This window comes from Phyllopteryx taeniolatus, chromosome 15 (genome assembly GCF_024500385.1).
Source record: "Phyllopteryx taeniolatus isolate TA_2022b chromosome 15, UOR_Ptae_1.2, whole genome shotgun sequence".
In the NCBI taxonomy this organism is placed as follows: domain Eukaryota; kingdom Metazoa; phylum Chordata; class Actinopteri; order Syngnathiformes; family Syngnathidae; genus Phyllopteryx; species Phyllopteryx taeniolatus.
This window is the reverse complement of record NC_084516.1, coordinates 14,614,198-14,636,406: the sequence shown is the minus strand read 5'-3', so window position 1 is coordinate 14,636,406 and position 22,209 is coordinate 14,614,198. Positions and strand designations below refer to the sequence as shown.

Sequence of the window (22,209 nt, the reverse complement as noted above, 5' to 3'; positions counted from 1 at the left end):
GTCGGCGAGCGTCCGTGCGTGTCTGGACGTGAGTTGCGGTCGACAGCAGCTTCTGATGTCTTATGTTTTACTGTTCTCCCAGCGTGCACTGGCGACTCTCAAGTCAAATTTGTTTGACCCTTAATGTGGCCCTCCTTTCTCACATGGAAGGTCATTCCAGTAAGTATAGTGTGCAAAGCAGAATTACACAATATAGCGATAAGCGATGAGTCGCGATACAGCAGGGAAACACTGAGCCCCTAATATTGTTTAATATTATTTAAGACCTCCCCGATCTGAAGCTGAGTAAATAAAAGCACCCTGTCATGACATGTGAAAATACATTTTTAGAGGATTTGCTAACCTTATCAACATACCTGAGGGTAGTATTTTGCAGTTGAGGAACCAGTTCCCAATTTTCCGTGATCTCCGTCTCCAAATGCCCATACAATTGTTCCGTCAGTAGACAAGACCAGAGTGTGGTTGAGACCACATGACACCTGAGGAAAATATCATCATTCATGTCATTGAATTAATCTCACATGGTCCCAATCAAGCAAAAAGTCTTTACCTGTCCTACATGGTAACCCTCCAGTGCAGCCACCCTCTCTGGCACCATCTTAGTGGATGTTGATCGTTGACCCAGACGTCCCGATTCCCCACAACCGAAGGTGAACAGTTTCCCGTCGGCGGTCACCACGGCGGAATGCCGAAAACCGCAGGCAAGCTGTAAAGAGGAAGCAAAGATTATATTTATATATATATATATATATAAACCTACTACTTTAGACTTACTTGTGAGTAAAATTCTCTCTTTTACCTGAACGACATCTTCCCCTTGCAAGGCCTTGATATGTTTAGGTCTCCTCTGCCTTTCTGTGTTGCCATGCCCCAGCTTCCCAAAATCACCATCCCCCCAACTGAACACTTCCCCCGTCTCGGTCAGCGCCATGGAGTGTCCGTCCGACCCACAGGATGTCACCAGCTGGGTCACCACATAACCTGCACACAGATAAAAGTTTCCATATTACTCTCATATTGTGGCTAGTGGTAATTGACTCAACTGTAAAGGGGACAGCGTGATAATTAGTGGGGGAGGCCTTCATCTGACAAAACTAATTTGAAAAGATTCATAACTTCCTGAAACATGACAAACATAACAACTCCCCTGCTAAAATCTGTGATGCAACTTCCCTGGAAATAAAAAAAAAAAAAAAAAACTATGATCCAAAGATAGTTTGCCACTTCAAACTTACCTAACAACATAACCTATGGAAAAATGTCTTAGATGATTTGATTTATAAAAAAAAAAAAAAAAAAAAAAAATGCAATTGACGTGCACATGTAGAAACACATGCGACGAAGACTCTGTAACTTCCACTAACAACCCAGGCTAAACTTAGATCCTCCGCGAGATACAAACGCTTGTCACTTAGTGAAGACATCATTTGAACATACTTCCATAAAACCAATGTACTGCTTTCCTATTTAGACAGGGATTTGGCGGCATCTTGGGGCGTTTCAGAAAAACTATTCACCAAAATGAATAGTTGAATAGTTAAAAGGTGAATTTGTGAATATGCGGGGGATTACTGTGTAGTACATGATGCTAAGTTATTATTATTACAACGTAATAATTTATGTATAAAAGACCAGTTTCCACAAAACCTTAAGGTGGCGAGGGCCATATGTCAAGTAAAAACCCATTGCATTTTGTAAGGATCCTGATAACATTTGGAAATTAAGAGTATTTTGGGACATTTCCTTTTCTTCCCAACATTATGTAAAGGTCTTACCTTGGAAAGAGCAGATAATTGTCGGGACATACAGATCATCAGAATTTCCTTGTCCCAACCTTCCGTACTGTCCTTCCCCAACGGCCAGCACACTCCCATTGGACTGAACCAGGAAAGTGCAGTTCTGACCACACACCACCTAAAAGACACACAAAGTGAAACATTAAGAATTGCAGTCATCAAGGGTGTGTGTCTTGGACATTCTACAGTACCTGTTGTGTCTGTAGCAGAGAGGGCGCTAACGTAGGCGTCATGGGGTTGTTCCCCATTCCCGCCAGCTGTCCGTAGCGTCCGTTCCCCCACAGGTACACTTCGCTCTTACCCCCTCGCTGCCAGTCCTGTGAAAAAGGTGTGCATGAAATTTCAAGTTAAGTTAAAAGTCAGGCACAGAGACAGAGGAATAGTACCTTCCACTTAGATGGAAAAGCTAATCCAAGCTCTTGTATTGTGGTGGTAGGAGGACGCACAAAACCAGTGCGGCATCATACCAAATCCAAAAGGAAGTACACTAGTATCCCATGATTGCCATCCCAATGTCTCCATCTCAAGTAGACCATTTACAGGGTTCATCTATCCAAAAGGTCACCTGAAACAGTGCATTCCACTCATGGCCGTCTGACTAATCAGCCCACTTCTGATACCAATTTTAACAAAGCAGAAGCAGCAAAAACCTCAATCCAGATTTAAACCTTGGTTTACAGAATTAATAAACGTGTTAAAAATGCTTGTGCAGAAGAACCATACCAGCTCTAACAACTATCCATCCCACTTGGGATGACATTTTTCACAAAAGTGAAGGAGTAAAAAAAAAAAAAAAAAAAAATATATATATATATATATATATATATATATAAATTCAAACCCTGATGTACAGAGTTGATAAACCTGTCCAATGCCCTTCGCAAAGAGCCAGCCTTTTTGGTGTGGTAGTCAGCTGTAACAATGATCCATCCCACGCCTGACACTACATTTGTTGGAGGGAGAGAATTTTCACTTCTCTCAACGCAGATTTATGCCCCGATGTATAAGAGTTTATAAACATGTCCAAAAAGTGTAAAAGATAGGCTTTTTCGTGTGGGAGTCTGATCTATAAACTATCTATCCCAGTCCTGACATCATTTTTCAAAGAAGTAGAGGAGTCAAAACGGCAACCTTGATTTTAATCTCAGTTAATCCAAAAATAAATAAATAAACTAACAACAACAAAAACTATCCAATGTCCAGGACAAAAGGACTGGCTCTTTCATGTCAATGCAGGATAGGTTTCACAGCCAGTGATGTAACATTAACAGTACCCTATTCCAAAAGTTTTCAATTTTCCAAAAGCTTATAAATATCATTAGAACCATTATAATCGTTATAACTAACGTTTACCTCTGGTTGGGTGGTTGCCCAGGACATTAGCTGTTCATCCATCCTGAAGCTCCACTTACTATTGTCCTAAGAGACAAGACAAGTATCTCAAGATCCAACTCGATAATATTGTCATCTTTGTGTCATATGGTGAATAGCTTCCTACCAGGGCCTTTGAGATTTCATCCTCATCTCCCTCTCCAAACTCTGGAATTTCAAAGGACTCTGGGAAGACAGTGCCGCTGGCGATGGCCTCGGCACTGCGCACGGTGGTGGCGTAGGTGGCGAGCCAGCTCCATTCGGCAGGGCAGGATCGGGCATTGGGGTTGGCGTGATGCGGCGGGCAGGGGTAATGGCACAGGAGCTCCTCCAGGGACAAACCGACAGCAAGGGAGGCCAGGCTCTGCAGGAAGGCACTGTGGACTAATTGGTCACCAGTGACCACGTGGGCCTGCATAAGGAAGAGAAAAATCACCTGGGTTGATAAGGCACAAATGTGTATCATACCAACAATCGGGCCAAATATGAGCATTTTCCCTCACAAAGTCAGCAAAGACCCGATTCTCTGATGTCTCTGAAATATTTTCCTGAGCAATTATCTTGTCGAGTTGGGTCAAGCCACAGACTCCCTGATTGTGAAGTGAATTGGAACGATAGCCAAATAGGAAGTGACCTGAAACTTGCGCTGTTTGCCAGACAATAAAAATGACAAGTATGAAACAATGCAATGTAGCTCTTTCTTCTACTAAAGTGGACCCCTGCTTAACCTATTTGCATTTTTTTTCTCTGGAACTTATCCTTAAATATTGGGTGTAAAACCTAGTCACATGTTTTGTGCTCTTTCTGTAACAGTCTAAGATGTGCCAAGATGGCGCCAAAGCCCTGAAAGTATTAATTGGCGTCAAGGAAGTATGTTGGCGTGATACATCTCAACTGAGACAGGTTTGTACGTTGGGGAGTTTAGTCTAGGTGGTTAGTGGATGCACATGCACACTTCCGGTCCATTTAAAAAAAAAATAAGTAAATAAAGTGGGGTGTCAATGATTTGCAGATATTTACTATTCGCGGTCTGGCCCGTCCCTATCTCCCGCGGGTAGCGGGGGTCCACTGTATATATTTAAGGTTTAAACTATTAATCCATCCATTTTCCGTACCCCTTATCCTTACTCGGGGTTCACTATTCACTCGAGGACTCGGTTCCTATCACCTGCTAACATCAGTGCTTTACTAGACAGGTCTGGCTCCCATGTGGCAACATGCTACCTCTCACAGGCCAGTCTGAGTACTACAATAGACATCTGGTACAGGTGGTGGAGATTGACGATTGTTGGCATGCGGTATAGCTGTGTAGTGTGCTGAGTTGGTCATGTGGAGTACACGACACACGACTATACAATAAGAGCAGCAAGAACAAACTTGGCCATTTCGTCCTCATTATGTGTGAGGTCATTCACATTTTAAAAATGGGCCAGGAGGTAAAAAAGCGGTACGTGTGTTTCCCCCGCTTTACGGGTCATGAGGTAATAATTAGTGACCTGCTCGTAGGCATACTGCTCCTGCAGCAGCAGGGGCAGCCTCTCCAGCAGCACAGCCAAACAAGGAGCCCGATGTAGACCCAGGATGCTCTGGCTTCTTAGTATCATGCGGCAGGAAGCCAGCACATGATTCTGAGTGATCCAGTCAGGGGTGCAGCAGATCAACAAGACATCCTGTGCGCGGTGAAAAAAGGACAAAGATATAATGTGATAATCAGCTCAAAAGTCAAACTCCTCTGAGGTTGTAGAGTTGAGAATTCATCCAAATCTTTTGGAAAAGTCATACAAAATTGACAGAACCCAACATGCAAGTATTTGGAATGTGGGATGAAGGCAGAGTACCCAGAGAAAAACTCTAACAAGCAAGGGGAGAACATGAAAACTTCACACACGAGCTGAGATTCTAATGCAAAAAATCTTGACTGTGAGGCAAACATGCTAACCGCGAGCTCACTGTGATGCCCACATTAACATGAATCCAAATTACCTTCGACCTTCCAAAACAGGCCACGACACCCATTTTGGGGATCCATGTAGTACTGACGACCGACCCCAAACCTGTAACGGTCTGCAACACTGAACCATCCTGCAAGCACACACATATAACTTATGAGAACTACAGTGAACCCTCGCTATATTGGGGCTCATCTTTCTCACCCTTGCTATACCCCAGATTTTTTAGAGATCCGTTTTTCTTTTCTTTTTACGGATTTAAAGAGTGTAGTGGACCCCCGCTATTCACAGGGGATAGGGGATGATAGCCTGACTGCTAAGAGCAAATATCCCAGAATAACTGATGGCCATTATAATTGCCATGAATGTTGGTTATTATTAATTATTTCGGGTGGGTCTGGAACGTATCCGCCATGATAAACGGGGCAGTGACTCATACTCTGACCTGTAAGGACCAGATGTTGAGCAGCCCCCCGATCCCTCCAGAAACCAGAGCCAGACCACTGGAGCAAAATGAGAGCGATTTCACCGCTGTGATGTGACCTTGGAGGACAAACACACACTTTGCATTCTCCTGAAACACAACAACTTCGCTGTTAAAATGTTGATATTAAACAGGATTTAGATATTAACAACAACAAAAATAGGCTAAAAATACCATGACGTTGGCACTTCTATGCTCTCTCAAAGAGCTGTTCGGCGTGGTTGACAGAGGCACAGCAGCACTCTCTTGTGGCAACATCCACACATGCACAGAACCATTCTGACAACCTCTGTATAGGAAAGAGTTATGAGTAAATAACACGTTTTCACAAATAGTGAAATACACAACTGCACATTTTGCCCCAAAATACCAGTCCCAATACATTCTCAAAACAAAAAGCGATGACATTTTAATTCATTTGCTAGACTGTTTAAGAGCCGCAGTTTTTTTTTTTTCTTCAAATGGGCGCAAAGGTTAACTGTTTCAAGTCGGTGTGTGGAAAAATAGCATCTATGAACTAATATAATTATTTGAGGAAGGAGATGTTCTGAAGTGGATAAGACTGCTAGTGTAGAACAAATAAGTTGTGCTACACCCTAGAACATAATCATGGATGCACACAACATTGGGACGCGAACACATGTCAGAGTGCTGGAACGCTGATCGTTACTAAAGACGCTGTCACCATTCACCACATAACGGAAGATCATTTTAAATACTTATTTTACAGCATATGGTAAAATTACACAATTGAATTAATAGGAGAGACTGTTTATGTGCTGCTGCTTTAGTTAGCAAGCAACTTCAAATGGGGTCAGCAGTTTCTCTTGAATGCAAGTGTGAGAATGATAGCATTTACCAACTGAGATAAGAGTTCTAGTTGCAACTTGTTTCTCTTTCACACCCACAGCACCTGGAAGTTATATATTTGAGGGAGGCCTTTATTTACTATACACTTTCCACCAGGCCGATATTTTTGAATTTTATGCAAATTCTGTGATTGGCTGTAATGTCGTAATTCGCCAATTACCCCCGATCAATGACATTACAGCGGGCGCGCCTAACTGTGGGCATACTGGTCTAAATGAGCTACACCGGGATGGACATTCACATGAAGCCTCCAGAAAAGAAGGCAGTCCTTCGATAAGTTTCACCTCAGCCATCTGGTCATCAGACGTCAGCCTCAGCCTTCTATTTGCACTACTGTGACTGTTAATTTCATGAGATTGTGTAGGAATGTTCTGAGGTTGCATTACAGATACAACCCTTAATTTGTACTAGTGTTTAATTTCATGGAGTATTTCTAGATATAAATGCTTTGAGGGGCAACAATAGCACCTTTTATTTGCACGAGTGTGAATGTTAATTTTAGAGTTATATGAATGTTTGAGGTAGCATCACTGTCCCTTATTTCCAGTATTGACTTGTTACTGTAAAACAATGGAATTAAAGTAAGTAGTTGCACCCATTATTTTTGTCTCAAGTTATTTTGGTTTGACCTGACTGAATTGAATTTATGTCTGGCCAGTCCTTGAATGCACTCTACAGAGGTCATTGATGTTTTGCCAGTTTGGGGCATGGCAAAGATTGTTAAACATTGACAAGAATGTTTGAAAAGAAATTAGTTGCTACTCAATAAACAAGTACATACAGTAAAAAAAAAAAAAAAAACTTATTTAAACAGATATATTCCTCCATCTTGCGCTCAGGTCAGTGATTGGTTTATTTAAACTCGCTAATAGAAGAATAGGTAGGTGTTTATTTTTCCCCAAGCGTGGCCTCCATTTGAGCTAAATTTTCAGCTTAAAGACCTGAAGAGATGACACTCACGCCGCCATCATGAGCACGGGGTCCGGGGCTTGGCCGGCGAGCGGGCACCACTCGGCGACGTTGACTGTGCCGGAATGTGCAAGGGAGTGGAGAGTCACCCACACACCCCCAGAGCACCCCAGGATCTGCACCACCTCGGACCTGCCCAGACAGAGCAGCAGGTGCCCTGTGGGATCCCACTTGAGGCAAGTGACACTGTCCTGCATGTACAATTCAACCACAGATTAGATTTATTATTATTTTTTTTTTAACTTTAAAGCAGGGGTGGGGACATTTCAGTTTTTATGGATACAGTCTGTAGGTTTCCCACCTCTGCATAGATTAATTATACTGAAGCCAGACCTGGTAGATGGGCAGCACCACCAAGGGCTCGTTCTCATAGGTCTCGGTCGTCGCCAAAAGGATTTTTCCACTCGGGTAGCCGACTGCAAAAGGTTTTTCCTCACTGTGCCAGGCCACACACTGCGGAGCTGGGAAAGACCAGTGGACGGGAATGTCTTGTTAAATATATTGTAGGAATTTTAGACTGCAACATACACCCTGGATTTTGGTGGAGTACACTAAAAAGGATTGATTTTGTTAAATAGCGGTTTTGCATTAAGACAACGCCCCAATTAGGGAGATGATGCACCCACAATTGAGATGAATAAACCCTTCCCTCAAACATGCACCCCTCGTTTCGCATCAGGAAAAACAAGATAACTAAGTGTGACTATTTCAAGTCATAGAAACAATTAGTCAACGGCTAAGCTCATTTGATCCCTGTTCCTAACCTCTAATTGTGGAGCATTCTGTAAACGAGTTCCATGCATAGCGATCAGGTTCATAATTTACTTTCTCCACCGATGAGAAGCTGTGTTACATGTGGATCTCTTGTCAAATCTTTTCTTGTCAAACCAAAATATTTTTAGTCTACAGCCAAAATAAAGGATTTGGCCTCTTGTAATTTTGGAGAGGAGTGTAAACATGGACACACACGACAATGTGGAGCAATCACACATCAGAGTCTACTGCAAGGCTAATTGTCGTTGAGGGAGCCATTAATACTTTATGTAAGATCATTTTCAATACAGCGCAGGAAACCATTTGAAGTCCCCACTCAAAGGCAACTTTCTGGTGTTCACTTGCATGTACGCAAGCGCTGGTGCATTTTTTCCTACAGCTAATATTTTGTAAGATATTTATTTTAAGGGAAATGTTGTAAGATGAGTTTAAAAGGATATTAAGCTGTTTTGATATGACAGTTTGTGGTATGTTTATAGTTTAAACTATGAAAACACATTCACTGCCATTGACAGCTTTAGAAGTCAAATATCCATGTTAACTGGAAAGGAGGCAATTCTTAACATCTTTAGGGGTGGGGGGGCATCAATTATTTGCTGTTTTTCCACAATTTGCCGTAGGGCCCGGTCCTGAACCCACATGAATAGTGGGGGATTACTATACATAACGTATCAGTGTCTAATCACCCTCTATCCTGTAGCAGTGGGTGAGCTCGGTTCGCTTCACAAGCAAGTCAACATCCTGCATGGTGACGCGCAGCCAGCAGAGAGAGCCGTCCAGCCGTCCCACCAGCAAGCTCTCGGTTGGTCGGAATTTGTGTGGCTGATCAAGAAGCCACAAGCTAAAGGCGGTGGCCCAACACAGCGCCGTGACCCGGGATGCTTGAGCCTCCATGTGACAGTGAGAGCCTGCAGACAGTCAGACGGACGCACAAGGCGACATGATCAAAGATGACGCCAGATATTCATTTTCACTTCACTACAAGAAGGATATTACAAGTCCACATCTTTTAGTCACAGTAGAACCTCTTATTTGTTCAGATGTTAACACTTTCACTTAATTCCCTAACTTTAGCAAGATTGGCTGACAACCAGTTGAGGATGTACCTTGCCACTCCCCCAGCGTCAGCTGGGATAGACTGCAGCTCACCCACAACCCTTATGAGGATAAGCACTAGAGCAAATGCATGGATATCGAACTTTAAAGACTGCCAGCCAATCAAACGTAACTTTAAGATAACCATTGTGAATACTAACAAATGAAAACATCAAAACAATCAGTAAGTTGTAAAAATTATACATTTATTATTTTTAATCATTCCTTTATTTTTTTAAAAGGATGTATTTATTTTAATAATATAATTGTATTTTATATTTGAGTGTTTGTCATAACTTCTACTTTATTTTATCATGTTTGAATAATCTAATTTAACCTTAACAATTCAATTACCATAATAACATTTCGTTTAATGTTATTTAGTTTTTTAATAATTGAAATTCCATCCAGGCATCCATTTTATTAATTTCATTAAAATCTAATGTAGTTTACTTATTTTATTACTTTAGTTTGAATATGTATTTATTGTTGTAATTGTAATACTTTCATTATTGTTTTATATTTGAAATGCATTTTATTAATATCCTTTTAGCAATTTATTATTTTATTTATTTCATAAATTCTTTTCAGTTTTTACATTTTGTATCAGTTTTATCATTATTAAAACTAGATTATTTGTAACACAGCTTTTATGGTACTTAAAGGTATACAGTGGCCATAACACGTGGAGGATACCTCGTGGAATACATTGTGGTAGTCAATTTTTTTTCCCTAATTAATTCAATTCAGTTATTCAACAACCACGTAACCATTTTTAATGATAATTCCCATAAATGTAATTAATTAACTTGAATCTGTTTTGTTGAGGCTGCGTTGTGGTAATCTACTGTCATGCATACGTAGTTATTTATGCCTCAATCTCAGGCAGGTACTTGTTACAGAGACAAAACAAGCCCTGATGTTTACATTTACCTCTTATGTTCATGATGGTGATGTGTTTGTTCTCTGGGGCAGCCAGGAAGTCTCCGCCTGTGCTCCAGTACACGGGCGATGACATGTGATGACATCTGCCAGCCCTCTCAGAGCTTGTTCTGTCCATTTTACTGCAAAGAAGTTTTTTTTGTGATGATTTAAGTGCGATCATAACCATAGAACAGGGTTCCATGGAACTAACTGTCACACATAAGCAAGGGTCTGGCTACTCTGTACAATGAGCAATACAACGAACTAATAACTATAACAAGCAGGGTTGGGCGATTAATGTTTTGAATAATTGTTTTTGAACAACTTTCTTAGCTTAGATATGCACTGCTGACACTCACAACATGGTTGCTTGGTTACGAAAAGCAGTCAGAGTTGCAGTAACGGTTTGACTGACAGTTTTAAGACGTTACAGCTACATTTACAGTAACAAATGCATTACAATTGCAGAGTTGAAATATTTTGTAACTTTTCCAATCCCTCTAGCGTCAGTTTTTCAATAAAGCGACAAGCGAATCATTTTTACATTGTTTTGTGTTTCACAACAAAGGGGTGGAAGGCAAAGACATGGGGTCCATTTATATATTACAGTGATTCATCAACATGTTGGAAACATTTGACCTGAGGTATGTGCTACAAGCCGAAAATAGTTTGCCATGGTTGCTTTGCCTCACCTTTACAGTAAAATGTTCTATAAGAAAAGCCCGTATGACAGCTGGATAGGGTGCAGCATTATGGACATACAAAAGGAAGTTTTTTGGGGGGTTTTTCTCAAATGGAAGCACTTAATTTTTGTTGGAGGAAAATTGCTATATAAAGTGTGCAAAAGTATAGGAATACTGATCAAATTGAATTGAATCGTGTAAACGATGCAAAATGGCAGAGTTACAATGATGAATATTGTGATAATGACACTACAGTCATCTTCAAATTGGTAAAGTGTCAATGTGAAATAAGTCAACTGTGGAAGAGGTTGACAAACAGGGGAAAGAAGTTTTTGGAATGTCTGCTGTTTTTGGTGTGCATTGTTTGATAGTGCCGAGCTTTGAGAAGAAAAATGACAAAAATGACAGTACTGAGGCCAAGGCGACTATCTTGGTCCAATCAGGAGGAATAAAGCAAATCCCCAAAGGGAGGCAAATTAATATATACATAAATAATGTCATTGTCATTTGCTTTTTCTATCGACGAAGGAAAAAAAATAAAATAAATGAAAATCATATTTTTTATTTAGGCCGTAATGTCCATCCCTGATCACAGCTTCGGCTATCCATATGAACAATACTTATAATATGTCAGGGATCCAAAAAGGATGAGTAGTTTTATTTTGTAGCGGTTAACTTTTATTACCTGGTTATGCAGGAGAAGGTGGTATGCAACTGGGCATTGTTATCGCTGATGCTCCACAGCTGCACCACTTTGTCCTGGGAGCAAGTAGCCAGCAGGCTCTGCTCACTGTTCCACAAACAAGTGGCCACCTAAACAACAAAGTCAAGATGCATTTACTCTCACGCTCCTACTCTCCATATTCACTTTCACGGCTCACACACACTTCCACGATTCTGTGTCCCAAGCCTACTCCTCTGCCACACATTTACTCTTCTCTCACATCACACACACCTTATTATAGTGTCCTTCCAGCCTCCTGATGGGACATTTGCGCAGATCACCTGCGAGGTCACTGTAGGTCTGGGCTCGCCCGGGTCCGTCGTGCCCAGTCGTGGCCAGGGCCTGCAGCAGCCGCTGCGCCGCCCACTGGCGGTGTTGGCTGCTCAGCATGGCGGACAGGGCGCATGCCGCCAGAGCGTTGGCCAGCTCGAGAGGGCCCACTCTTGTGCCACGGTGGGCAGAAGGACAAGTGGAAGATATTCCCTGGTGTCCTGCATCTTGGTTGGAAAGATTCAAGTATTTTTTTTAAAATATTTCTTTGTATCTCAAATCGACTTTCTCCATTAAACGAAATTGAAATGCCACTAATCCATTCCAGCCCAGCTCCCCCAAGAAACAGCAAAAAAAAAAAAGAAAAAGAAAAATTAACTTCCATCCATCCATCCATCCATTTTCTGAGCCGCTTCTCCTCACTAGGGTCGCGGGTGTGCTGGAGCCTACCTACCCCAGCTATCATCGGGCAGGAGGCGGGGTACAACCTGAACTGGTTGCCAGCCAATCGCAGGGCACATATAAACAAACAACCATTCGCACTCACATTCACACTTACGGGCAATTTAGAGTCGTCAATTAACCTACCATACATGTTTTTGGGATGTGGGAGGAAACCGGAGTGGCCGGAGAAAACCCACACAGGCACGGGGAGAACATGCAAACCCCACACACGCGGGGCCGGGGATTGAACCCCGGTCCTCAGATCTGTGAGGCAGACGCTATAACCAGTCATTCACCGTGCTGCCCAAAAAATTAACTTATTTTTAATAATGACCACTTTATTGTATTGTCCTGTATTAAAACATAAAATACTAAAATAATTAAGTAGAACATAAAGAAAGAAACAGTTTTTGCAAAATGTGTTTCTTTAATTCAATGGACATTGTACTGCTCCTTCTGGTGTGTGCACCTTGGCCACCACAAATCAGTATAATTCATACATACATGCAATACATTGATTGATTTAGATTTGTTAATGAAATACAAAGACCGTCGCAACTACGCTGCAGTAATATTAGACATTTTTCATAGAGCATACAAAATATATGCCTGGTGGTATTGTTATATGCTCTGTCTGTATGTGTTGTACACTGTGTTCAAAAAGGTTTATAACTACCACTATATCGATGCTAGTTTCTACTGGCCATCTATGCATGTATTAACATTAAGCTAGCGAACTTTTGTAAGACAAAATGATGTTGTAAATACAAAGTGTGCAATTCTCTTTGTTTTATATTTCATTTTGGGGTAAACTTCAACTGGGAGTGGTAATAAACAGCTTGTAGCAAGCATATTTGGACTCTTGAAGAAATATTGTCTTTCTGCCAAACTGTACACGGCACTCTCAGACGACTTACGACGTAGAAATAGACTCATCCCCTTTTTGGCAAAAAACAAAAAAAGCACACTCATAAATCAAATTTTTGTTTGCAAGATGAAGCAAAACAAAAAACTTGTAACTTGTAAAACACGCAAATTGGGGCACTCGTAAGTCAAGGTACCACTGTAATTCATCACTTTAAATGACTCACCGTGAGCCTCGTGTTCAGGCTTGTCAGCGCTGAAGCAGTGAGCACCCTTCTCGGTGAGCAAGGCCACGAGGCTCTGTGTGACCAGAAAGGACGCCGGCTGCTCGCTGCAGTCCCTCGGCTGCTGCTGCTGCTGCTGCTGTTGTTGTTGGGCACCCACAGGCACCACGCTGACCGTGAGGCACACTCGCTGCTGCGTATAACAACTGAAAATGTTTACCCCAGTAGCCGCTGCCATCAGATCCTACAAGAAGCCATGGAGGAGTATTTGTATTAGAGAAAAACATTAACAATCAATAATAAACAATCAACAAAAAGTTTAGCAGTTTGAACATTAAATATCTTGTCTTTGTAGTGTATTCAATTAAATATAGGTTGAACATGATTTGCAAATCATTGTATTCTGTTTTTATTTACGTTTAACACAACATCCCAACTTCATTGGAATTGTATGTATATATACATATATATATATATATATATATACATACACACATATACACATACACCAACACACACACACACACACACAGTATATATAAAACTGCATGGTCTCTGACTCTAACACTCACTGCGGCATACCTGAGTACATATCTCCACCAGTTGCCTGTAGGCGGTGGGGCTGTGGGACACGACGCTGCCGATGGCTGCCGTCAGGAAGCTGAGGCAGCTGGAGTTGCCACGCTCGGAAGCCGGCCCCTCGCCCTCGGACCGTCTGTCCGCGCACGTGTTTGCCCTGCCCGCCGCAGCGAGCGTCATGAGACGCACCAGGATGCGGATGTCTGCCAGACCCAAGGAGTCCAGCCCGCTGGACGGACTAGCAAAGAGAGAAAAATGAGGAATAGCGACACGTAAAACCAGAAGAACATCAGCGGACGAACCTGCAAGAGGTTTGAGAAAGGGCTCGCATCACCATGCTGTATGCCAGCAGGATCTGAGCTGTGGAGGTCACTCTTCTTAGCGCTTTCAGGCGGTCATGAGAGTCCTTCAGAGATATGGCCTGCTGCCCGAGACTCAGGGAGATCTTCTGCTCCACAATAGCCTCCCCTATGGGTGAAAAGGAAACATGTCTAACAGTGGTGGGGAGAGTCCTTTTGGGAATAGTAAGGTGATTCCGCATGAATTTGCATTTTCAGATTTTTTTGCAATCTAGCCTCAGTTTTTTGCTGAAAAACTTTATTCCCTGTTTTTGTTCTCAGATCAAAGCAGAAAAAGTACAGTATTATTGTGGGACTATCTTGAGGAATTTTGGTGTTGTTTTCTTTTTTAATTCATTGACAGTGTTTTTAAGTCTGCATTTGAGATGTCCTGTTTTGTAGTACTAGTGCATATTTCTGTTTGCCAATACGTGGTATCACATCACTTGGTGCTAGCGTGTTATTTAGGGTTGTATGCTTGCTAATACTATAGATGAGCCTCATGTGAAGGTGGTTTATTTGTGTTGAATAATTTAAGTACTGGATACAGTACATTTCCCAGTCGTCTGGGCAAAATTTACAAATGTGCTGTAGAGCAGTGATTCTCAACCAGTGTGCCATGAGCGCTCTTCAGGTGTGCCGTGGGAAATGACAACACTTACAAAACAAAAAATTATTTATTTACAAGAAAACAATTATCTTTGTTCATCTATTTATGCCAGTGAGGCATAGAGACAGATAAAACAAATAAATGCTCTTCTATTAGATGGAAGGAAGTACATACAGTAATTAATGTATCCACGTTTTGTGACATTTTAGTTTGTTGGTGTGCCGTGAGATTTTACAACTGTAAAATATGTGCCTTGGCTCCATAAAGGCTGGAAATCACCGCTGTAGAGACTCGACCACTTGCGTGAAGTGATAAACAATGTAGTGGTGGTGGAATCTCTTAGTGGAATCTCAGTTCCCTCACAAATAGGCTCACACATACAAAATCTTCAGACAAGCACATCGCATATTTCAGGGATCTTTCCTTTTTGCTCTAAATTTGACCTCAGTTCCCACAAAGGTGAAAAGTGCAAATGATTGTGCTATTAGGAAGATCTGGAAAGTGACTCTCACTTCATTTTGCAGCATGCACACACCATTGCTGGAACAGGGCAACAAATTTAAGATGGTAATGATAACTAGACTACCTTTGGGATTGGCTCTCAGAGGGTCCTCCGCGCTATAGACCAAAGCTCCCAGTGGGTCAGGTTCGGTGAAGGCGATTGGGTCCGGCACCAGCTTCTTTTCAGTCAGGCCTAGTGGTCTCAGCAGGAGGCCAAAGTCCTCCAGTCCTGTCAGTCTGTCTTGGTCACTCTCGTCTTGGTGGTTTATTTCCCAGTCGTCTGGGCAAAGAGTTGCGATGTCCACGTAAAACCAAATGATGGAATGTATTCGGGTAAAAAGAAGCCCTACTCACCATCAGAGGTGCTGTCCAAGCGGCCAATCAGATCACTCGTCAGGCCTTTGACCCTAAAAGAAATAAATCAGGCAACAATATTAAGAAATTAAAGGGGATGGGGGGGCCATGCAGTGGGAATTGCATTTAGTGGAGAGTAGTAGCAAGTTACCATATTTACTAAAATACTGTCTGTCCACTTGAAAAAAATAAACATTGGAGCTCAAATAAATACATGCCTTTTTTCCTCTAAGGCAAAACAAAACAAAAACTGGCGGTGCCTCTAGTTGGCTTTACAATGAGTGACGGCACCATGTGTTGCACTAGACGTCTTTACTACAACACAGTGCCTGCATGGTATCTGGAAAGTTGACATTTTGTTCCGTATTTCAAAGAGAAACATTTCAACTTTGATTAGGCAAAATTGAAACCAACTATAGGCAGGCAGCAGAGAAGAGGGCTGTCAGCTGCCTCACAGTCAAAAGGTCCTGGGTTCGAATTTCGGCTCCAGCCTTCTTATGTGGAGATTGGATGTTACCCATGTGCTTGCGTGTTTTTTTCCAGCTTCAACCCACATACCATAAGCATGCATGTTTGTTTCACTGAAGACTCTAAATTAGGGGTCTTCAAACTATGGAAGGTGGGGATTTGTGGGCCGCCGTCTGTTTTTTAGCAGCCCGTAGCATATACGAGATGCGCTACTGCTCACTACAAGGGTGGATCTCTTCTAGCAGGATGCAGGACTGATGGCTACCCAAAAATCTTGAAAAATCCTTTACTTTTTGCTTCATCACCTGGTGTTTAGAAAAAAATACATATACAAAAAAATATACTGTAATTGCTTCGCAAATCTTTACCTTCACTGGAGAATGTCAAACTTTGGGCACCCAACTACTTTAAATCGGCTAGTGGTGTGAATGTTTCTTTGTCGATATGTGCCCTGCGATTGGCTGGCAACCAGTCCAGGGTGTAGCCCGCACTAGCTCACCTGCAACCCTGATGAGGACAAGCGCTATTGATAATGAATGGCTGGATGGAAGTGGCAGAGACATTGTACATTTGTACAAATGCCTGGCACTCTCTGCAGTCGCTACTATATGAAAGAGATGGCACGTAACTTCCTGTTTGCTGTACCTTTCACTCCTTGAACTCGGATCGTTATTGTTGGTGGCGAGGTACTTTTCCCTGCAGGAGGTACAGAGGAGGTAGAAGGGGAAGTTGGATCCGCACTCCCCTTTGAACCAGACATCCACATAGGCACCGGTGCTGTCGTAGCCCTTACGTGCGGCGCTCTGGCCGCAGCCGGGATGCCGCCGCTTGATGTGGTTATTGAACTGTAAGGTGAGGGTGTTGCACAGCTCACACTTCACCATCGGGCTGTGTTCTTCGCCGCTCTGATAGGAAAAGACGTAGGTTGTCTTTTTTTAAATCTTAGAGAGATCACATTGCATGAATGTGTCACCTCCACTATGTGAAGAGTATCCCTCTCCAGGCTGAAGAAAGGGGTGAGCAGGTCCTCGTAGGTCTCATCGTGATACACGTCGTCCATGTAACCTAGCTCGGACTCTTCATCTGTGGAGAAGGGGTGAAACTCAACATACTCCGGCCAATCGCCTGCGTTCTGCTGGTACAGCTGCGGAATGGGGTTGGGTGATGGCAAATCTGAAGAGACGGGAATTCCTTTCAATTAAAAAAAAAGTAAAGTGGAAAATGTTAAAACTAATTTGTAATCAATCAAAAACATACGGTTTTGGCAACAAACTAGTAGGGCCTGAATTTGCCTTCTGTTGTTTCACTCTTCACAGTAGTTTGAAATTTCAACATTTCTTTCCCGTTTGCGCTCTGGTTCCAATTTCAATGGCAGCCCATTAAGGCAGTAAGTAGTCAAAATGGTTCCAAACCACACTTTTTCTCCCCCCGTTTAGGTTATGTTTAAATTTCTACAACAGCCCCTTTAGGCGGTAAACCGGCAGGTACACTTTTTCTCCCCCCGTTTAGGTTATGTTTAAATTTCTACAACAGCCCCTTTAGGCGGTAAACCGGCAGGGTCTGACTCTGACCTGCCCTCCGAAAAGATGTCCTCTGAGTTGGGCCTGAACGCTGCCGCCTTGCCGGAGGAGGTCTGTTCCTTGTCAGGTGGACATCTAAGAAGTTCTCTCGCTCTATCCAGTCCAGACCCGGCAGCAAGCTGTCAAGACTGAAGTCAGTTGGTGCTGCGGTTTTATTTAAAATGACAAAATGTTTCTTGAATCACAGACCTCTCGGTGGGTTGACTCGCAGGGCGTTCCGGGCACTGCACTGTTTCGGGCCCGTCGGAAGACGGCGTGTCGGGCTCAGCCTCATGCCTGGGTGACTCGGCCGTCTGCTGCTCCTCCGTCAGAGGGTGCTCCAGCATCCAGCTGGCTAACACCTCAATGGTCCGAGAATCCAGCTCACCCGCGACATCTACGGGGAGGGGGTGGAGTTTAAAAACACAAGTCTGATCATGGAAGTGTGGGAATATATGCAAAACGTATGTATATCTCCAGAATTTGTGCATTTATTTTTAAACCTCATTAAAAAGAAACAAAAAATGTTTTTCTTAATGTTTCAGAAAAAGGCAATTATTAGTTTTTTATATTGTCGCTTTCTAATGATAAGCATGCATCTGAAAATGAGGTAACCTTTTTCTTTAAATGAAAAACAAATCGTGTTCTCCATATTCTTTTTTTTTTTTATCTTCAAAAAATAATCTGGATTTTTTTTGGGAAAAGATTGGAAATTTGGAGGAATTTTGGGGCGGGGGTTGAAAATGTGAGGACAAAAAATAAATCACAAAATTTGGAGATAAATGCTTTTTTATTGGACTATATCAAATAGAATTAAAGGGACACTGTATAGGCATTACTCCCATCGAAGCAGTGAAATTGTGTATTGCATACAAACAAATAGTGCTCTCAAGCCCCTCAGTTTTTCCAACACGCATTTCAGCAACGGTCGCCGTCGTACATCAAAAAACCTCGAAGAACAACAACACTGTCTGACAAAACCAAATGTTACCTTTAGGCTAATTTAGGTAGTGTTGACTTAGTTGTCGAGGAGAAAGCTGGCAACTTCAGTTTCAAGATGGCAGACTGTCATGGCGCTCCCCTACTGGCTCAGGACTATTATGTATAAATAAATCTAAAATTCTTTGCTAACAAGAATGTATCAGATTATTAGCAGAGGTCATGATAACACATATAAACGCAGACATCGATTTTGGACAGTAAACAACTGAAAATGTTACACAGTGTCCCCTTAAGTGTATGTTAATACATGTTAATGTGGCATTGACACTTCCTAATAGTCTAAAAATAAAGAATGGTGACATGAACAGAAAAGAAAAACGGACATTTTTTACAGTAGCATGAAGAATCGGCAGTATTAAAAGCAGCAATATCTGAACAGAAGTGAGGTTTACATTGTGTTCAAATGGTAAAGAAAATGAATTCTTGAACATTTTTGATAATAAATATAAATCAAATTCATATACCACTTTCCTTGCTATTCAAACTCACTTAAAATGAATTTGTTAGCTAAAATGTTATATTTTCTTCTGGAATTCGAAACTATTTCTCTATAAGAAACAAAAAACCTACTTCTGAGGCTATCCAACATGTTGTGCGCTTTTTATATGTATGATATACAAATATATAAAATAAATATATTTTGTATAGTTTTTTGTCTTTTCATCTTTACTATTCTGTGCAATATTGTACGGTATTGTAAAATATTGAAAAGTAAAATAAATGTTGCCCTAATCCGTATGCTTTTAATAGACAACAAGACAGTGATGTTTTAGCACACAAATGCAGGACAAAATGTTGACGTAAAAAAAGCATATGAAGCAGACATTGCGGTGGCACCTTACACAAAGCAGTGGTAGTACCTGCTGCCTCCATGGCGCAGTAGATATGTCTCATAGTGAATCCCATTTCAAGCAAGCGGCTGGTGACAAACATTTGTGTCCGCTCTGGTGGTGAAGGAGAAAAGGAAAATTGCACAAACACAAAAAAAAAAAACTGAAAAACAAACCTATTTAGGGAAGTGTTTATGATTTAATATACAATACAGACAAAAGTGATGAAGAAAATGATGGCGCCATACAAAAGCACAAACTGTGTCGACATGCATTCTGGGATTGTCGTGATGTCAGAAATGTGGGCTAAGGTGGTGCAGAGGTGGGTAGTAACGCGCTACATTTACTCAAGTAACATTTTGGATAAATTGTACTTGTTACAGTAGTTTGAATGCACCATACATTTCACTTCCACTTGAGTATGTATGTTAAGAAGAATCGATACTTTTACTCCGTTACAATGATCGACATGGCCCTTGCTATTTGTATTTATCCATTATTGTGCGCGCAAGCTATTTTTAGACTTCACCTTTGACTTCCGTTGTGCCAATCCAGCACGCTCACAAGTGTCATTTGACTCCAATTCACCAATCAGACGACACAAGGCAGTCACATGACCGCACACAAAGCCTTTGCGGGTCAATCAAAGTGACTCTTTTTTTGGGGGGGCGGGGGGGAATTGCCGCGCGAATGTTTACTTTACAGACTCCGAAAAACAACAGTTTTATGATGCAGATGGTAATCATGATGATGTAGGCTTGTGTCCGTCCAAACGTTTCTATTTCAGCCCACTTGTGACTTGAGATAGGACCTAGCGGTAAGTTGCAGATATGTCTATTGTTGCTTTGGCAGTGCATATGGCAAGATTAGCCCTATTTTATGGTCATAAGTAACTGTAAAACATGCATCTTTGGGGGTACATGCCATTCTGTAATTTGTCTCTCTCTCTCGTGTGCGCTCACGCACACACACACACACACACACACACACTATCAATACGTCTGGTCAGCAAACAGCTTCTTCATTCACTCATTTAGGTGACTAAAGCAAATAATGTTTCTGTGCATGTTTTGCTGATTTTAGGGCACTTAGACCCTTGAAATGGTGGCAGGTGCGTGTGGACTCCTATATATTAGTCATTTTTATTTAATTTGACATTCGTGCTCTGATTTAAAAAAACAGATTTGTAAATTAGATTAAATAATGTCAATATAATAAAATAAATAATAATAATAAATAAATAATACAATCTATCGCAATAGATCAGATTATACCAGTCACTCTTTGGGTAGTTTTTTTCACTGACGACTTCCTTACTTTTACTCAAGTAATTACTTGGAGGACTACTTTTTACTTTTACTTGAGTACAATGTTTGGCTACTCTACCCACTTCTGCTAATGTGACAAAAACACACTGAAAATATCTATACAATCGTTGACAGATCTGACTCGAAACAGTGCTGTTAACAGAGCAAAGTGTAGCATGGAACAGTGACTCGGAAAAAAGGACGAAAACCAGAGGCTTTTACAGGCAGTGTAAAAGGGGCTTTACACACAAGCGCAAACCCACCTCTGTTACTCCTGATACTGGATGTAAGAAGCCGGAAAACTGCTGGGTCGACTTTGCAACCCTAGTATGTGTTGCCATTCATACAGAATAGCATCTTAGAAAAAAGGCGAAAAAAAGGCAGGCCTTTACCGTCAATGTAAAAGGGTCTTTCCACACAGTCGCCTCTGTTTTACCGTACAAAATACCAAGGAAGCCTGAAAATGTACACATCATCTTCAAACCTCCATTCTTTGTTGCCAATGTTCACACATAACAGCAACATAGGAAAATTCCAGAAAAAAAGGCATCTTTGAGAGCCAGCGTGAAAGGGCCTCCTCTGTTATGGCTCTGATAATTATCTTCCTGATAATAAATTTCTGGGACGACTTCTCCCCCCATTCCATTTTGGTGCCAGAAATTTTTTTATATACTTATACTAGCAGTAGAAAAAGGGACTTTTCGCTTACCCAGTCTGCTTCTGGCCTGCGTGCTGCATGGACCAGGTTCCATGAAGCTTGTCTGCTGCTCTGTGAAGGCGTCGCACGAGGCCGAACTGGCAAGGCTGAAGCAAGGATGCAGCACAGGGGGGGCGCTAACCACTCCGGTGAGTGTGGGGAAGCGAGTTAGCACCATGTGTCTGAAATTAGCCACCACAGAATGTGAATGCTTAATACGCCACAAGAGGTTTTTGTTTCTTCTAGTGAGAGAAATATTTACATTTTCCCCCAATATATCGATTGTCGGACGGATTCTCAAAGTGTGGTACATTTTCCTCTCGTCGATCCCTCAAAAGGTATGCAAAAGAATGATTGAATTAAGTGTTCAAACTGTGCATAATGTTACAGTGGTTTAAACCTTTTTTTCTAATCCAGTACAGTGAATTTAAGTACAGTTCAGTTGTATTTAAATTTTAAGTACAATACAATTTGCGATTAATCTTTATGAACAATTTGTTTTAAAAAAATTACTGTATTTAAG

General features: G+C 41.6%; 1 protein-coding gene across 6 annotated transcripts in view; it reads right to left on the bottom strand.

The window, feature by feature from the left end:
- The window catches only part of LOC133465063 (probable E3 ubiquitin-protein ligase HERC1), a 77,423-nt gene that overhangs the window by 10,039 nt on the left and 45,175 nt on the right, over positions 1–22,209 (bottom strand). For 2 of the 6 annotated variants that reach the window (XM_061747462.1, XM_061747466.1), the window contains exons 42-69: positions 21,699–21,868; positions 19,695–19,796; positions 18,061–18,247; positions 17,863–17,990; positions 17,265–17,482; positions 16,937–17,196; positions 15,824–15,876; positions 15,555–15,749; positions 14,323–14,488; positions 14,024–14,258; positions 13,445–13,685; positions 11,871–12,136; positions 11,601–11,728; positions 10,242–10,372; positions 8,900–9,121; positions 7,773–7,900; positions 7,431–7,630; positions 5,775–5,889; positions 5,562–5,690; positions 5,151–5,249; positions 4,664–4,837; positions 3,295–3,579; positions 3,150–3,215; positions 1,988–2,113; positions 1,776–1,914; positions 800–981; positions 551–706; positions 357–479 (exon numbers count right to left, since the gene is read on the bottom strand). In XM_061747462.1, the coding sequence (XP_061603446.1) occupies positions 357–479; positions 551–706; positions 800–981; positions 1,776–1,914; positions 1,988–2,113; positions 3,150–3,215; positions 3,295–3,579; positions 4,664–4,837; positions 5,151–5,249; positions 5,562–5,690; positions 5,775–5,889; positions 7,431–7,630; positions 7,773–7,900; positions 8,900–9,121; positions 10,242–10,372; positions 11,601–11,728; positions 11,871–12,136; positions 13,445–13,685; positions 14,024–14,258; positions 14,323–14,488; positions 15,555–15,749; positions 15,824–15,876; positions 16,937–17,196; positions 17,265–17,482; positions 17,863–17,990; positions 18,061–18,247; positions 19,695–19,796; positions 21,699–21,868 (4,624 nt within the window). The remainder of the gene's footprint in view (positions 1–356; positions 480–550; positions 707–799; positions 982–1,775; positions 1,915–1,987; positions 2,114–3,149; positions 3,216–3,294; positions 3,580–4,663; positions 4,838–5,150; positions 5,250–5,561; positions 5,691–5,774; positions 5,890–7,430; positions 7,631–7,772; positions 7,901–8,899; positions 9,122–10,241; positions 10,373–11,600; positions 11,729–11,870; positions 12,137–13,444; positions 13,686–14,023; positions 14,259–14,322; positions 14,489–15,554; positions 15,750–15,823; positions 15,877–16,936; positions 17,197–17,264; positions 17,483–17,862; positions 17,991–18,060; positions 18,248–19,694; positions 19,797–21,698; positions 21,869–22,209) is intronic. The other 4 variants (XM_061747464.1, XM_061747465.1, XM_061747467.1 and 1 more) reach the window with 4 other exon arrangements.